The sequence below is a fragment of the Ptychodera flava genome, chromosome 19 (assembly GCF_041260155.1).
Source record: "Ptychodera flava strain L36383 chromosome 19, AS_Pfla_20210202, whole genome shotgun sequence".
NCBI lineage: Eukaryota > Metazoa > Hemichordata > Enteropneusta > Ptychoderidae > Ptychodera > Ptychodera flava.
Window position 1 is genome coordinate 23588571 of NC_091946.1, and position 15045 is coordinate 23603615.

The window sequence follows — 15045 nt, forward strand, 5'->3', positions numbered from 1 at the left end:
ACAAACCTCAGTCTGAAAAGGCGCACGTGCTTGCGTTTGAAACCTTCATCCGCCGTGACTACAAGACGCGAAGAATGATGATTGTGGTGACTCCAGTTTACGGGGACTTAGGTCGATATTGAAAATGAGTCTTTGGCCGACCTTTCAGAAGGAATTTCTGATGTCAAATGGCATTGATGGTCGTTTAATCAAATATAAGCTTATTTCATCATCGCGAACATTGTTTTCCATCGATGTAGTGCGAACGACGATTTGACACAAAGCCTGGCATCGAGTTCACAACAAGATTTTCAGCGGCACTTAAGAAGCCTTTATCCCACGACCCTTATATAGTTGTATTACACTCGCGAAAGGAGTCCTCTGATAAACCGTGAAGATTACGAGAGTTCACTTGTGGCTTGCATTATACGTACTTATACCTTGCTGGGGATACATAAACCTCGCGCTCCTTAGTTGTGAGTTGTTTGGGAGTGGATCCACACAGCTAAAAGTGTTAAGGCTGCGGATCCGCGTTAAACTTGTACTTAGCCTTCATTTCCATCCTAACTCAGAATCAGTACATAGCCTAAAACAGATTTGTTATTTGAATAACAAATGCAACGCTTGCATTTGTTGTGTAAACACATTAAGTGAACACGATGTACCTTCGGGAATATTTGTTAAATAAGGACTTCGATTTACTCTCAATGTGGTCAACAGCATATATTTAACGTATGCGAGAGACGTTTTGTTCAAAATGCATTCAAGTACTGACACCCGACAACGAAATAAATAGTGGGTCCCCGTGTGGTGGCGCTGTCTATATTATCCCTTTTCACGACAGGATGCGTACAAAGTTTCCAGGCAAGTGTAAGCCTATAGGGGCATATTTTTGTAGCTTGTGGGGAATTTGACATGGCCTGTGAAAGTGTCAAATTCCCCTGTTAGGCCATGCCAGCACTCATCCTTCTGCAGGAAAACATTGATATGTGCATAACGCAGTGAGTTTTGTCTGTCATATCATGGACGTGAAATTCTTTTTAAGGGACTGGACAAAAATTACAGGGGGGTGGGCCGGTGTTTTTCGAAACACCGCTGCGTCTAAAATAATGACCCTTCAAAAGTTCATGCACAAAAATTAGGGACCCTCCCCCTTATCCGTGCATGAAAATAAGTGACCCTCCCCTGTTACTCAATACCCCCAAAACAAACCCGCAATGCGTTCAGGACCTCCTTCTGACTTGCTATACTTTTGAAGTCCCCTCCAAAAAGGAAGGCAAAATGCGGCCGATATAACGCTTTGTCCAAAAAATATCAAATCATATGTGTGTGATAATTCATGTAAATGTACTTTGCTTGAAGTGGAAGATAAAAAGTGCATGCATTTACAAAAAATGTAATTTTTAGATTTCATCGATAATGTCGATTCACTATGCATGGCAGCCAATGATGAAACTATGAATATTTTTTTCCCAATACAAAACTAGGTAAATCTGTGCATTTATGTACACCTAATTATTAGTATTAATGTTCATGACTAGACTACAGTGGTTCTAAGTCTATGGCTGTGCAAGAAATTTGTTTTTGGAATTTCACTGAAATGTCCATTCACTATGCATTGCAGCCTATGATGAAACTATGAATATTTTTTTTTAAATACAAAACTAAGTAAATCTGTGCATTTATGTACACCTAATTATTAGTATTAATGTTCATGACTAGACTACAGTAGTTTCAAGTCAATGGTTGTGCAAAAAATTTGATTGTGGAATTTCACTGAAATGTCCATTTATTACGCATAGCAACCTATGATGAAACAATGACTATTTTTTTACCAATACAAAACTTGTAAATCTGTGCATTTATGTACACCTAATTATTAGTAATATTATATAGGGTTCAGTCCTTGGTGTCGTGCCAGGGGTTAAGATTAGCAATGTTATTTGTATTGATTCATGATAAAATGTAATTAAATGTTACTTCATAAACGTTTATATGACAACTATGCCCAGTTTCCCTCTGATGAAAGTAGTTCACGTACGTACACGACGTCAAAACCTGCAGCAGTGCAGGTATAGATTTTCTGTAAACGTGTAAAATTTTGGACAAAAATTGGCAATTTTTACAATGATAACAGCCTATTGCGTTAAACAAGGGGCGTATTATGCAATCATTATCATTGCAATGGTAACCGCACTGCCCACCTTCCACTTGCAAGCTGAAAACTATGGCGTTCCGTCTCAAAACTGGCAATTTTTGAATCTAATTATTGACACAGGGGGCGCTTTTCTAAAATTCAATCCCAGCATTCTTTGCGTATGCCTCCGTTCATGTGCACGACAGTTTTCTCCCTTTATCTATATTTACGATATTTTGTATCAGCGACAAGGTGCATACTAAGATTTACTGGCTAATAAAAGAGGTATATTTTATAAATGGCATGTTATATAATAGTAATTTGTTTCGTTTTTATTTACGAGTACTCAAAAAAAAAACATGGCGGCGCGCATGAAAGAAGGGTACACTTCTGGTTACTCGCATAGTATATTATAAATATGCGCATGCATAGTCAGTAAGCCGCTGGCGCGACTATTAATGTTCATGATTAGACTAGAGTGGTTTCAAGTCCATGGTTGTGCAAGAAATTTGATTTTGGAATTTCACCGAAATGTTGATTCACTATACATTGTAGGCTAAGAGAAAACTACAAATAACTCATAGGTTATCTGATCCTAAATTGTTATTCAAAAGTTGTTCGACCTGAAGCTTCCAGTTGTTATTGATGACATTTTGCACAATTCTGAATAGTTTGTATTCAGTCAATGTCCTCAAAAAATGAAAAATGTACATACAGCTTCATGAACATTTGACACCGACCTATACCCAATGTATTGTCAATGGGAGAATGATATCAAATAAGTGAGCTCCCAAATTGTTATTTAAAGCATCATTATAGGGGACAGGTTATATGTACAATAGAGGAGTTGGATAAGTAGAAATCATGACAACTTAAATCAATGTTGCTGCTTGGATCATCAATACGTTACTTATTATACCCTTAAACTTGCAGCCGAAGGGTGCGCTGAAAATGGAAATGACAGAAAATGAAAGTGCCACGAGGTATGTTTTCTTTTTTCAGTATTCCATATTCTTTAATACGTGCACACACAATTTCAGCTTTGATGCATAAAAAAAGGTGACCCTCCCCAATAGGCTTGCACAAAATTTTATGACCCTTCAAAAATGCTCGCGTGAAAAATGGCGACCCACCCCCAAAAAACACCGCCCACCCCCCCTGTAATTTGTGTCCAGTCCCTAACGTCCATGGCCATATCCACTGTCCTTGGATCATCGTAAAATGAGATAGAACGTGTAATGCATTTAGCTTATCCCATTAACTTTCAAGGAGAAACCCAAGAAAGTTTTGTTATCGCGTCAGTTTCTTGCAAATTTCACAAATGACTCCTCAGCAAGAGGAGTAATGTATGTAATACTGCAAGAATACCAAAAACTATGGTGTCATTGGGCTTGATGTTATCAATGGATACAACATTCTTTCCTTAAAATCACGTGAGCAAAATTGCAGACTGTAGTTTTTTTGTAAAATATGACTACAGAGGGCGCTGTTCCGAAGGCTTTTTCCAAACCAGATGCCTGCAACACACAAATGCCGCAACTCCATTATCATTTATAGATCATCAACATATTTTTATGATACTATGAAATAATCAAAGAAGATAGATTGAGGAATTATGTAACAAACATCCCAAAAAGAGTTTCACGTGAGACTTTCTCCACACACCCAGACGGACAGGATGCTATGATGATATTCACATAAATATTTAAAAATACCAGTTTTCACACCAAAAGCGATGACATCAATTTAACATATGTACAACGGAAGGTCTTCAATGGAAGCCCATTTTTTAAAATCTTGAGAAGCAAATCTTGCTTTTAAATAAATGGCTTTTACATTCATTGCACACACCACCCTTGAAATGCCATAAGACATGGGACGGTACCGCAGTCTGGAAAACACATTGAACTTTGACAATGTTAGGTAGATGTTCTTGAATTGTCACACAGATTAAGGTAGTCAATTGTACAAAATTCTTGTCAAGATGTGGTTTAGTGAGAAATAAGACAACCACTAGCATCACACTGGCGCATAAGCATGCCCATAATATGCTGATAAAAAGTAAGGGTGTTTAAGTATATATGTTAATACACACGTATTACCTATTTTCTTACAAAATCTCTCGCTTTGTTATTCTCTCACTCTCTCCCCTCCCCTCTCTCTCTCTATATATATACCTACATACAGCCGATGACAAAAAAATTGTACCATATGAAACCGAGCAGCCTTAAATACAAACATACATACATACATACAGACGCCATCGACTCACCATATGAGCTCTTTTTGGTATTTATATACATACCAAATATGAGCTAATGAATAAAAAATAAAAAGAAAATCTTTGACTTTTTTCAAATATTAGAAATTGGTATAACTTGTCCTGTACCGAAGGTTTTCACACCTCTATTAGAAAATATAGACCTTAGAAGAAAGTTTTTTTCAAGCCTCAATGTTTATTTCAGAGCATGGTTGTTCTCTTGGGAGCAAATTGAATGATACAATACACTCTGTCATGGTTTTTTTTCTGAAGTCTGCAGCACTGCAAGTGACCAATTGGCAAATACCCACTACTTGCACTGTAGTCAATCATCGAAACCTGATTTCACACCCTTCTTACCATATGCAAATTAAAAAATCTCGGGATAAAAAATATATTTTGAGTGTCAGCATTGTGTGTGAATCTTTAAATCAATGTGTTGAAATAGCTTTGTATAATTTACACATAGCAAAATTGTACTCATGATGTACTCATGTTGCAGGGCAAACCTGATTTGTTCCATTGTGTTCTGAAAATAAAAAAATCATTTTTCAGTGTTAAAATTGGAGTTTACCACACTGCGATTAGAACTTGTGTTGCAAAGTAGTATTCTGTGACAAAATTAGTCTTAGATATGATTGCTATCAGTTCACATTGTTATCAGTTCACCATATTTGGACACTTTCATCTATACTCTCACTTGTGTGACCTTACGAAAGTATTCCACTAATGCTAGAGCGCCCTCTACGACAGACCAGTTTTGATTCACGAACAATGAACTATGACAAATATTGCCAAAAATTTCAGTCAAAATATTTATTTTTCTGTCAATAGAAAAGTCATCCTAAATGTTATCAACAAACTTTTTTTTTTCAGCTACAATAGCTGATGTAAATTCATCTGGACTCACGAATTATGGATTTCTTTCCTACTGCCTAAAATCAGTCCTCAAACTTTTTTTATTAAAGTACTAGGCTCTGACTTCTGGGGTGAAATTTTGCTGCTTTTGCTGGTGCACGCCTTGTCAGTTCTTGTTTGATAGAGTGATGGACAGTATAGCAGTTGGTTTACGCTTTCAGATATTTGGCGTGGTGTCTGATATGATCTTCAACAAACGTGGCAATGAAGAAGTAACTATGGTCGTAGCCCTGGTAAAAGAACGGAGAAAAGGAAAAATTATCAGAAGGGATTACACAAAGAATGTGCCTGAGACATAATATATTCAGACTCTCACACTTTCACAATACATTTTTGATCTACCAATTGTAGGGGCTTGTTTTTGAAGCTCCAGAAGTAAATAAAGCTTTCATTGGCTTATTCTTGTGGAAATCAAAAATTAATTTTTCATTTCACAGGTACGGTGGTCATTTTGAGTGTTGTACATATTGAGTAACTTATTTCTCTAGTACTAAATTTTGCATGATGAACCCTGGTTTTCATTATTGATTTTGCCAAGGAATTGTTTGAAGTTTCCATTCGGAAAATTTGGGCAGAAATTGAAGTCTTTCAAGTTTTGAGGAGCAAACTCCCTCAGTTTAGCTGCGGAGTATAGCTGTTAAAACTGAAAAGAGGAATGATGATCATTTTTTTTGTTAATTGTTTGGAGGTAAAATAAGTTCTGACTCAAATTTATTTTGGACACGCACTTGTGTGTTTGTTCAACAGTGGCTTGGGAGATTTCCTACATTCATACACATCAACTGCTATTTTTTTTTGAGTCCTGGAGAATCGTTATTCTCATACAGAAGGTGAATGCTGATTGGTGGAAGACGTTTCACGGCGAATTATCTTACCTCTTGCATTCTCAGTACAACTGGAACTTTGTTTTCACGGCACGCCGATACAAAATTTTCGGGGAAAAGTTGTCCAGCGAGGAAGTTATCATCTTTGCCCTAAAAAACAAAGGGAATGTCACTGTCGTGGTTCAAAAGTTGCTGACAATCATGCTACATGGAAAGCACGTAGATATTTTGGAACTCTGGATGATAGACTGCGATGCTAGATCTGCTGTAGTGCTCTATCAAATTCTGAAAATGTGTTTGTCATATAATCAAGTGATCTTAGTCATTTCATAAAGGGCCAGTAACTGTAAAGTTTTGAAAATTTTTTCGCTATTTTGTTTTGAACGTCAACTACAGTTTCTTGTTCTACTCTCCAAAGTATGCTGAGATACACAGTACTGCAGGTTGGCAACTCAGCCTGTACATGTGTAGAATGCCTTGTTATTATTGACAAGTGTGTTCTGATCCGGACTAGAATTCAAATGTAAACAATAACAACACATTTATAAATTACAGATGCTGTGTTAACCAGCTAAGTAGTTGGTGTTTCAACATGCTTTGGGGAGCAAACTTGTAGTTGACATACAATACAAAAAACATGAAAAAAAAATCACCAAAAATTACAGCTACTGGCGTTCGAATGTACAAACTCGAATTAGGAAAATGCTTTGTTCAGCAGTACTGCAGTAGTGTCTACATACAAACATCAGACAAAACTTTGATGTGACAACAGCTAACATTCTCCTCTGAATGTTTGCAGCATTATCATAGCAGAGTGGTTATTTTGGAAGAAATGGAAGGGTACATTTTAAGAGAGCGAGCTGGTACAGAGACACGATGCACAATTAACTATGGTCAGGTCATACTACATTTTACAGAACAAGTCGTCATGGTTTTTGAAAGTCGGCTCTACTCCTCAAAGTATTTTCATTGAAAATGAATTTATAGTGATAATTGTATGTGTATGTGTGAGTGTTCACATGCATCTCTTAGGATAGGATAGGATAAATAATTTATATAGCGCCTAGTATCCATCAGCAATGTTCACTGGCGCTTTACACTAGGTCACAGGTAAGCTCTCTTGAAGAAATGAGTCTTAAGCAGAGATCTGAAGGTGCGAATGTCCGGGGCTGATCGAAGAGGAGCTGGCAGTTTGTTCCATAGAATTGATGAGGAATAGGAGAAGGATCTGTCACCGTATGATTTTAACCGAGTTCGTGGAACTTTAAGTGTGGTTTGTAGACTTGATCGGAGAGATCTGCTAGGGGTGTTGACTTCAATGAGTTCAGCCAGGTATGAAGGAGCGAGTCCATGTATTGATTTATATGTGAGAAGTAGGATTTTGAACTGAATTCTGTAAGACACGGGGAGCCAGTGAAGTTCCTTCAGGATTGGTGTAATGTGATCCTTTTCCTTGTTTTTGTGATGAGACGGGCAGCCGAGTTTGTGCTCTTTGTAGTAATCTGATGTATGAGTCCGGTAAACCGTAGAGTAGTGAGTTGCTGTAGTCTAGCTTGGCAGAAAGAGTTGAATACATGAGAGTCAGACAAGTCTTTTTAGAGAGATATCTCTTTGTAATGACCTTGGGATTACTAGTATTTCAATAGATGGATGGACAAAAAATAGCTCCTTTCACCAAGATTAGAAAATCTCTGAAATTACCTGGTCGATCAAAATATCCAAGATTGGACCGTTGTACTTGGCGACCAAATGAGTTGCATCATGTTCCTGATTGGTGGTGGAAATAGACATGGTAAAACAATATTGGTTATGTGTTGTGGAAACAAAAACTCTTCACATTTTTGTTGCAAAATGATACATCTTCATCTAGAACAGAACAGTATCATATAAAATCTTTCACATCTGATGTATTGGTTGTAGTTTTTACAGTGCTGTAAAAGAATCTTACATTATTCTCTTCAATAAAACTGCCAATCAAGATCAAGGATTCAAAGTACAACGTACCTATCAACGTTTTCCACCAGGGGGTGGGGATGCAGGGCAATGGGATATTGATCACAAATTGTACCCTGGGATAGGGGAATTTGATCATCATCATATAACTGGTGGGGGAATTTGACTATGCTGCAAAATGCTACCAGGACTAAGAAACTAGAACACGAGTCGCACATGTATGGTCTGACTGCTCTGACTATCAGCATGCCACATCATGCACATGTGTTGATTGTGGTGACACATAGGAAGACTGGCTTTGTGCACGGTCTCAAATTTTGACTGATCTCAAGTCCTTAATTATTTAATAGCCTTATTTTACCCCACCCTCTGGTATTTGACATATTTTTGTAGGCTGTGGGTGGGAAATCTGACATGGTTTGGAAATCTGACAAGGCTCGGAAAAAAGTCAAATTCTCCTGTCAGGCTCGCACTCCCCATTGATAAGTGCTTAAGTGTGAGAGGACATCTTTCCATGAGTTCATTCTAGGGCTTGTGGGAACAGAAACAGTAGCTTTGCTGAGAAGCAATGTTTTCTTAATCTCAAGGGTCAAATGCTGAGGAACAAAAACATTTTTCTTTTAGTGGCACCAAAGAAATGGAAATACACAAAACATTGATAGGTAAGATGCCATTGAATCTATCACGTAAAAAGGGCTACACACTGACAAAGTGCTGATGCAAGGCTTACCTTCCAAGTTTCCTGATTTGAACCAAGGTAACCAGTGAATGCTTTCTGACCCCATGGACAGACGACTGGGTTACAGATTGGGGCAAATGCTGACACACTCTGCAAATCACAATCAGAAATAAATCAACACAAACAAACTGAAACAAATAACATTTCCTAAATCTGTCTGTCAAAGTAATTCAATCTATGTTTCATTTTTGATATCAATTCAACCTAACCCTGACGATCTGACACATTATTCGAGACAAAGTCATGTAAAAATACATATGAAATTATTTTCCTTGTTGACAGCTGTTAGAGTGAAGAGCTCACGACTGTATCCAAAGCTAAACTAGTGGTTCCCTCATGCACAAGTCTTATGATGTCTCTGGATTACATAAGTCAATTGCCCATTGGTCACTCTGTATATGTTTGTCCAATGAGGTTGCTTCTTTCAAAACGGACAGACAAGACAACAAAATTACCTTGTACTTGCCAGGGTTCTTGAAAGCACATATCAGAGCACCATGTCCACCCATGCTACAAAGAGGCAAAAAACAACAATTTCAGTATAAAATTCTCTGTGAACATTGTAACTCTGTAGATATCACACAATTTCTTACTTCTAAAAAATCAAAATCTTTGATGATTTTGAAAATCTCATAACAATCTCCCTTTACTTTAATTCACAAATACTCCCTTACATACATCATAGAATTTCAAATACATATTTTTGCCGATCTATAATGTATACAATTTACATAAAATGGTATAGAATGTTACAAATAGCTTTTCTACACGTTAATAATAATTCGCAGGTAAAGAAGTGCAAAACGTAACTCAGCTGTGAATGAAAAGCTTTTCAAATGAAATCAATTTTTATTATTTCTCTATCTGTCTGTCCTTGAGGCACTACACATAAACCAGCAAAAGGATGCTACCAACCTGTGTCCAAAAATGGATGCTGACTCTGGCTTTGTAGGAAAGTTCTTGTTGATAATTTCAGGTAACTGCAAAACAACCACCAAAATTATTATTAGCAGTTAGAATGCTTAGTTCTTAGTATTTGTGTTTTTCACTGACAAGTTATTAAACCAGTGGCTTTAGTCTCTTTTTGTTGATACCATATCAAGAGTTTTCTTACAATTTAGTTTAGACTTGAAGATCCTAATGGGGCTGGAGGGCGCCCTTAAACAACAACTGACACCATGTTTTGGATTAAACCAAAGGTTGTAGGACCTATAGACTGGAATATTGGAGAGCCGAAGTAACGAAATGTCTTACCTCCTTGGTGACATATGAATACATTCTGTAGTTGGTCTTCCATTTCTCTTCAGTAGCATCAACATAAAATCCAGCACCACTACCGAAGTCATAGCTCTCATCCTCCCCTTCAATGTTACAACCTCCTGTGAATAACAAGAAATTATCATTTTTGAAAACTTTTTTTTTCAAGTCATTTGATCAATACAAAAATCTGATTTTCATTTACCCACAATATCACTGTGACACACATGGCTGTTACATAACTGTCACAATCTGTTTAAGTCCGTGGAAAAGCACCATGCGATTTTATCTCTTGGCAAGACATATCAGTTAAATCATGTCTAGGGTCCTAAAGTTGGTCGAATTTTTTCGACACTTACCATGGTTTGGCCCAGACCTAGCTGCAATAACTGTAGTCCTGGTGGGACTGGGCAGTGTGGCTTGGGCTTCTGTCGTGTGGCTCGCACTATGCCCCAACCTAGCGGGAGCCACACGACAGAAGCCCAAGCCGCACGTCCCGGCCCATCCACAGCTACAATTATTGCAGCTACCCCGACCTATTTTCATCAATGGCGAGTTTTGACCTGTTTACAGGGAATCGTGGATTTAACCAACTTCATCTTGTAACAACAGATGACACTGGCAGGAAAAAGAACGAGTTCAACATTGCAGAATTTTATCCTTTATTTCTGTCATCTTATTTATCAATGTCAGTGTTTTCTACCTCTGAATCAGTTTTACTGAGTCCTGATGTGTGAAAGTTGAAAAAACACACATCACCGACTGCATTTAAATTTATGTCCCTATTTTTCACCAGTCTAAACACAAGGCATTATAACATGTCCAGTCTTGACTATTCTCTATTGAACGCAAGGAAATGTTTGAACCAAACATGTCCATTGTACCATGATTGTCAATAGAAAATGGAAATTTGGAACTATTTCCGTTGCATATCTCATTGTTTATTGACGTTCACATACAAATCTTTCAAACATGTTTCCTTACAAAACTAAGGCAGATTCAGATTCAGACTGAGAGCATAATCACACTGGATCCTAAAGCTGCCTCTTTTTGATAAGGTAGTTTGTGCCTCAAAATTAAACTGATCTACATGTAAACTTTTGCCAAACTTTCTACAAGAAAACTTTAAACCATTCCATTTCGAAATACAGAATAACAAATCAGGGTCAGAATTTGGTATTAGAGAAACAAATATCCTGACATTTACTAATAGTTGAAATTCAAAATGGCTGCCATCTCTATGTAAACTCCATGGAGGAAAATATAATTTTTGATTTCAACAAAAAGAAGCCAGTGAAAACATTATTTACACAATGAGCTTCAAAATGACCCTCCAACACAAGTAGTACATCAAAAATGTACTGTAAAAGTTTGAGAGTCACTATATCTGTTCCCAAGGTGCATTCCACCTAAATCTGCAACCTCAATGCAGATTAAACTAACAAAGTCAGCCATTTTTTCATGAATTTTGTTTGATAGGAGTTACTACTTATATTGTTTGACATGTTGAAAGATACTGAATAAATGGGTGACCATGCATATATTTGACCCTGGTTTTACACACGATACATAAAACTATCGCGAAAATGAATTAAGGGTGGCTTGTCAACCTCATTACACATACATCACTGTTGAAGGCAGTCATAGGAATTGACATCGGCAGTTGTAACTTACGAGGACTTGTATCCGGGGCAACAACAATGATGCCAAGCTCTGCGGCCACTCTCTGAGCTCCAGCCTTGGTTACAAAGTTCTGCTCAGTACATGTTAATCCTGGAAATAAGAAAAAATTGGTTATTTTGGTACAAATGTCTAACTACACTAGACTAATAACAGAAACTGAGGGAGCAATACTTCAGGATGAAACAAAGATTGTGCTGTCGTATCTACGTGCACGCTGGCATATTACTGAAGAGTATCTGCTCTTGTGAAGGCATGTAGTTCAGAACCAGTTTTGTATGGAGGCTGATGTCAAAAGCCATTCTTACTAGCTGACACAAATTTAATGACGACTCCTGTTGAGATTAGTTGCTATACTTTGTTCGTCTATGACAGAACCCCCTGGACATTTACTCATTATACACTTTACCCAAACCACAGGTATTCATAAATGGCCAGAAGCTAATCCCTTATTTTGGAATCAAATGAGTAATCAATCATAATGTCAAAAACCAATAGTGTATACTTTCATTTTTGAGACCAAGATAACGAATTATTTCTGGCCATTTACGAAACTCTGTACCAAACCGTGCCCCTGCCAATATCAACATTGAAATTGTCCAGGGGGTGCCTGTCATAATCCCCTGCTCGGGACTGGGGTCAACTAATGGTATTCCAGGAATATTAAGCCCAAGACATTGTACCCAGTGGAGGCTTACTGACTGTGACTTTTTCTTTGACCCGGGCCCTGCTGGTGGGTGGGAAATCTCTGGATGGTATATGTCCTGAGACTGAGAGTAACCATCTGATATCAAGCTATACTGTCTTGACATCATCAGACATGGCAGTAGATATTTAGAACCACATGGGCATCATTGTGCTTTGACCTACCTGAGAGCCAGTAGAGTACGGGACATTTATCAGTTTCTGCAGCTGGTGGCAAGTAAACACCAAACGTCATTTTACACTTGCATTCAGCGCTGAAACATAATATGGGAGAAAATGAAACATTTCATATATGAAAATTATGTTATTTGTTAAAAGAAAAGGTTGACTATTCAGTTTTCCTGGTGGCAGACACAGTTATTGAAAAGGTGGGTTGTGATTCAGTTCAATTATTGAATACTGAATATCAGTTATTGAATATTGAAGAATGTGACATACAGAAAAGTAATATTTGGAATTTTCTTGTGCTACAAAAGACAAAACTTGCTATTTTGTGAGCATTTTTCGTGACAAGAAAAAGTGAAATGCTTTTTTCACATCAATACTGAACTAAAACAACATTCATGCTTGATATGGTGCACATGACGGTGTTCTTCACAAAGGGGTGACTCATTTACATAACAATACCAAATTTGTCTGCTCTTCTGTTGTGCAAGTGAATTATTTTATGTAACACACAAGTATATTCGTCCAAAAAACACGAGGGTGGTCAACCCCACAAAATCCCCTTGTGGACAGCCCTCACACATCAGCTGATTGTATATACTGTCTGGCTGCACTTAGTAGCCAGATTTGTTGCTTAGACAACAGCAAGCTCATTAATTCCTTCAGAGTCACCAGATTTTAACATGGCTTTCTTTGTCTTGATTGTAACTGTGCTACAGCTTGACAATGCATTTTGTCAACTGCTCTTTCAGTAATGTTTCACAGTGCCGGACAACATAAATGGCTTTGTAAATAATACAAAACTGCCAAAACAAAAAATTAATTTAAACAACCATGATGTTGTAGAGTGAATGTGAACCAACATAATAAACGGAAATCATTTAGTCCCTCTTTAAATACTATGGTTATTAAAACTTGTTACAGAGCTGTTCCTCCACAAAACATGTTTTGGACCATGCACAGGTTTTAGGTAGACTAGACGTACAAGAAATGTACTAGATATCCTTCTGACAGTAGATTTACAGCTTTCAACCCCAGTTCCCTTCGCAAGAGGTTCAGCTTTGTTGCAGAAAATAAGACAATCTGACTAAACCATGGTGATGCAAGAGTTCTATTGAAATTTACTCTGCATCTCTTACACTAGGAAACTTAAAGTTTCATCAAAATCACATGTAACAGTAACTGAATAATTACTGGCACGGAGGGAAAGTGTAGATAATTGTTGTGTAGGTAAGTGTTGAAAGTCAAACTAAGTTGATGGCACATTCATGGAAGACTTGGTCGAGTTCGCTATGTCACCTTCTTTGAATGCTTTCTGATTTTCTGTTTTGCACCAACCACAGAGAGGATGGCAATTAACTCTCTGGGTATAAGTATTACATAAAAAGTGCATATTCAAGCAACGTCCAGACATGGAGGTAGCACAAATTCTATGTGATTGTCAGTATGCCAGTACATCCATGTTCCTTGCTAAATTTGTGAATGAGCTGTATTTAATCACATTACTCAGGAGCATGGTCCCTTATTCAAGGACCAACCGTGCCCGGAGAGAAGGGACTAGGTTTCCAATCATACACTCTTCCAGACGAGTTCTGACTGTATAAATACCCATTGTCCACAAATACCGTTTTCAAAAATAAACGAGATCTAGTCACAGAGATTCGAGATTTATTATACACTTTCACAGCCGTGTGGATTAGACGTTGTACGGAGGGTAATATATGTTGGAAGAGGGAGGAGAAGAGGTGGGGGGGGGGGGGGGGGGGGGGGTGGCTGGAGTCCTTGAACCTTGACCTATATCAGTGGGCGGGATCAGCTCCAGATCTGCTCCAGGGCCCATTTCAGATCTTCAGTGCAGAACGGTGGAGAACTTGGTATGCAACCAAGACGAAAATTATATGGGTACACATTGGTGTGGTCGTCATAGAAATGGTATGACAGTCAGTGCAAGTACAGGTTATTTTAATAAGACACCCAATATAAACAAATAAAAACGTGTGACCTGTTGTCTCTCACCTTTCGTGGGAATATACCTTCTGCAACCCACCGAACATTTTATTCGACGAGACTTGAGTTATGGCGGCCATCTTGCGAGCTGGAAATGAAAGTTTGCAGATAAGTCTTCGTTTACAATGAATAAACGTAAAATTTCAAATATTAAAGTTCTGCACGACTTTACACTAACACAACTCTGATTCACCGTTCACGTGTACCTTGATGGAGGAGTCGACCGAACAACATCTCAGTGTATAGTCTGCCGCATACAAAAGTAGTTCTAGATTCAAAATAATCCCCTGGATTTATCGTGATGCACCATTATAGAATCAAGATCAACGCAACAATTTCAAAATTTTTGCTTCAAGCCTCTTTTTCCACGTTAATTGCCTCATAATTTGTAGTTTTTCCCCCTTACGGTAGACACTCTGGC

General features: G+C 37.8%; 1 protein-coding gene across 1 annotated transcript; it reads right to left on the reverse strand.

The window, feature by feature from the left end:
* Positions 1-4552: 4552 nt before the first annotated feature.
* LOC139118974 (S-formylglutathione hydrolase-like) lies at positions 4553-14871 on the reverse strand. The gene is made up of 11 exons (XM_070682573.1): positions 14831-14871; positions 14634-14712; positions 12618-12706; positions 11742-11840; positions 10065-10189; positions 9726-9790; positions 9266-9320; positions 8802-8900; positions 7820-7885; positions 6170-6268; positions 4553-5524 (listed from the first exon to the last, which is right to left on the reverse strand). The coding sequence occupies exons 1-11, from the start codon at positions 14856-14858 to the stop codon at positions 5444-5446; spliced, it is 885 nt and encodes a 294-aa protein (XP_070538674.1). The 5' UTR covers positions 14859-14871; the 3' UTR covers positions 4553-5443.
* Between the last annotated feature and the right edge of the window lie 174 nt (positions 14872-15045).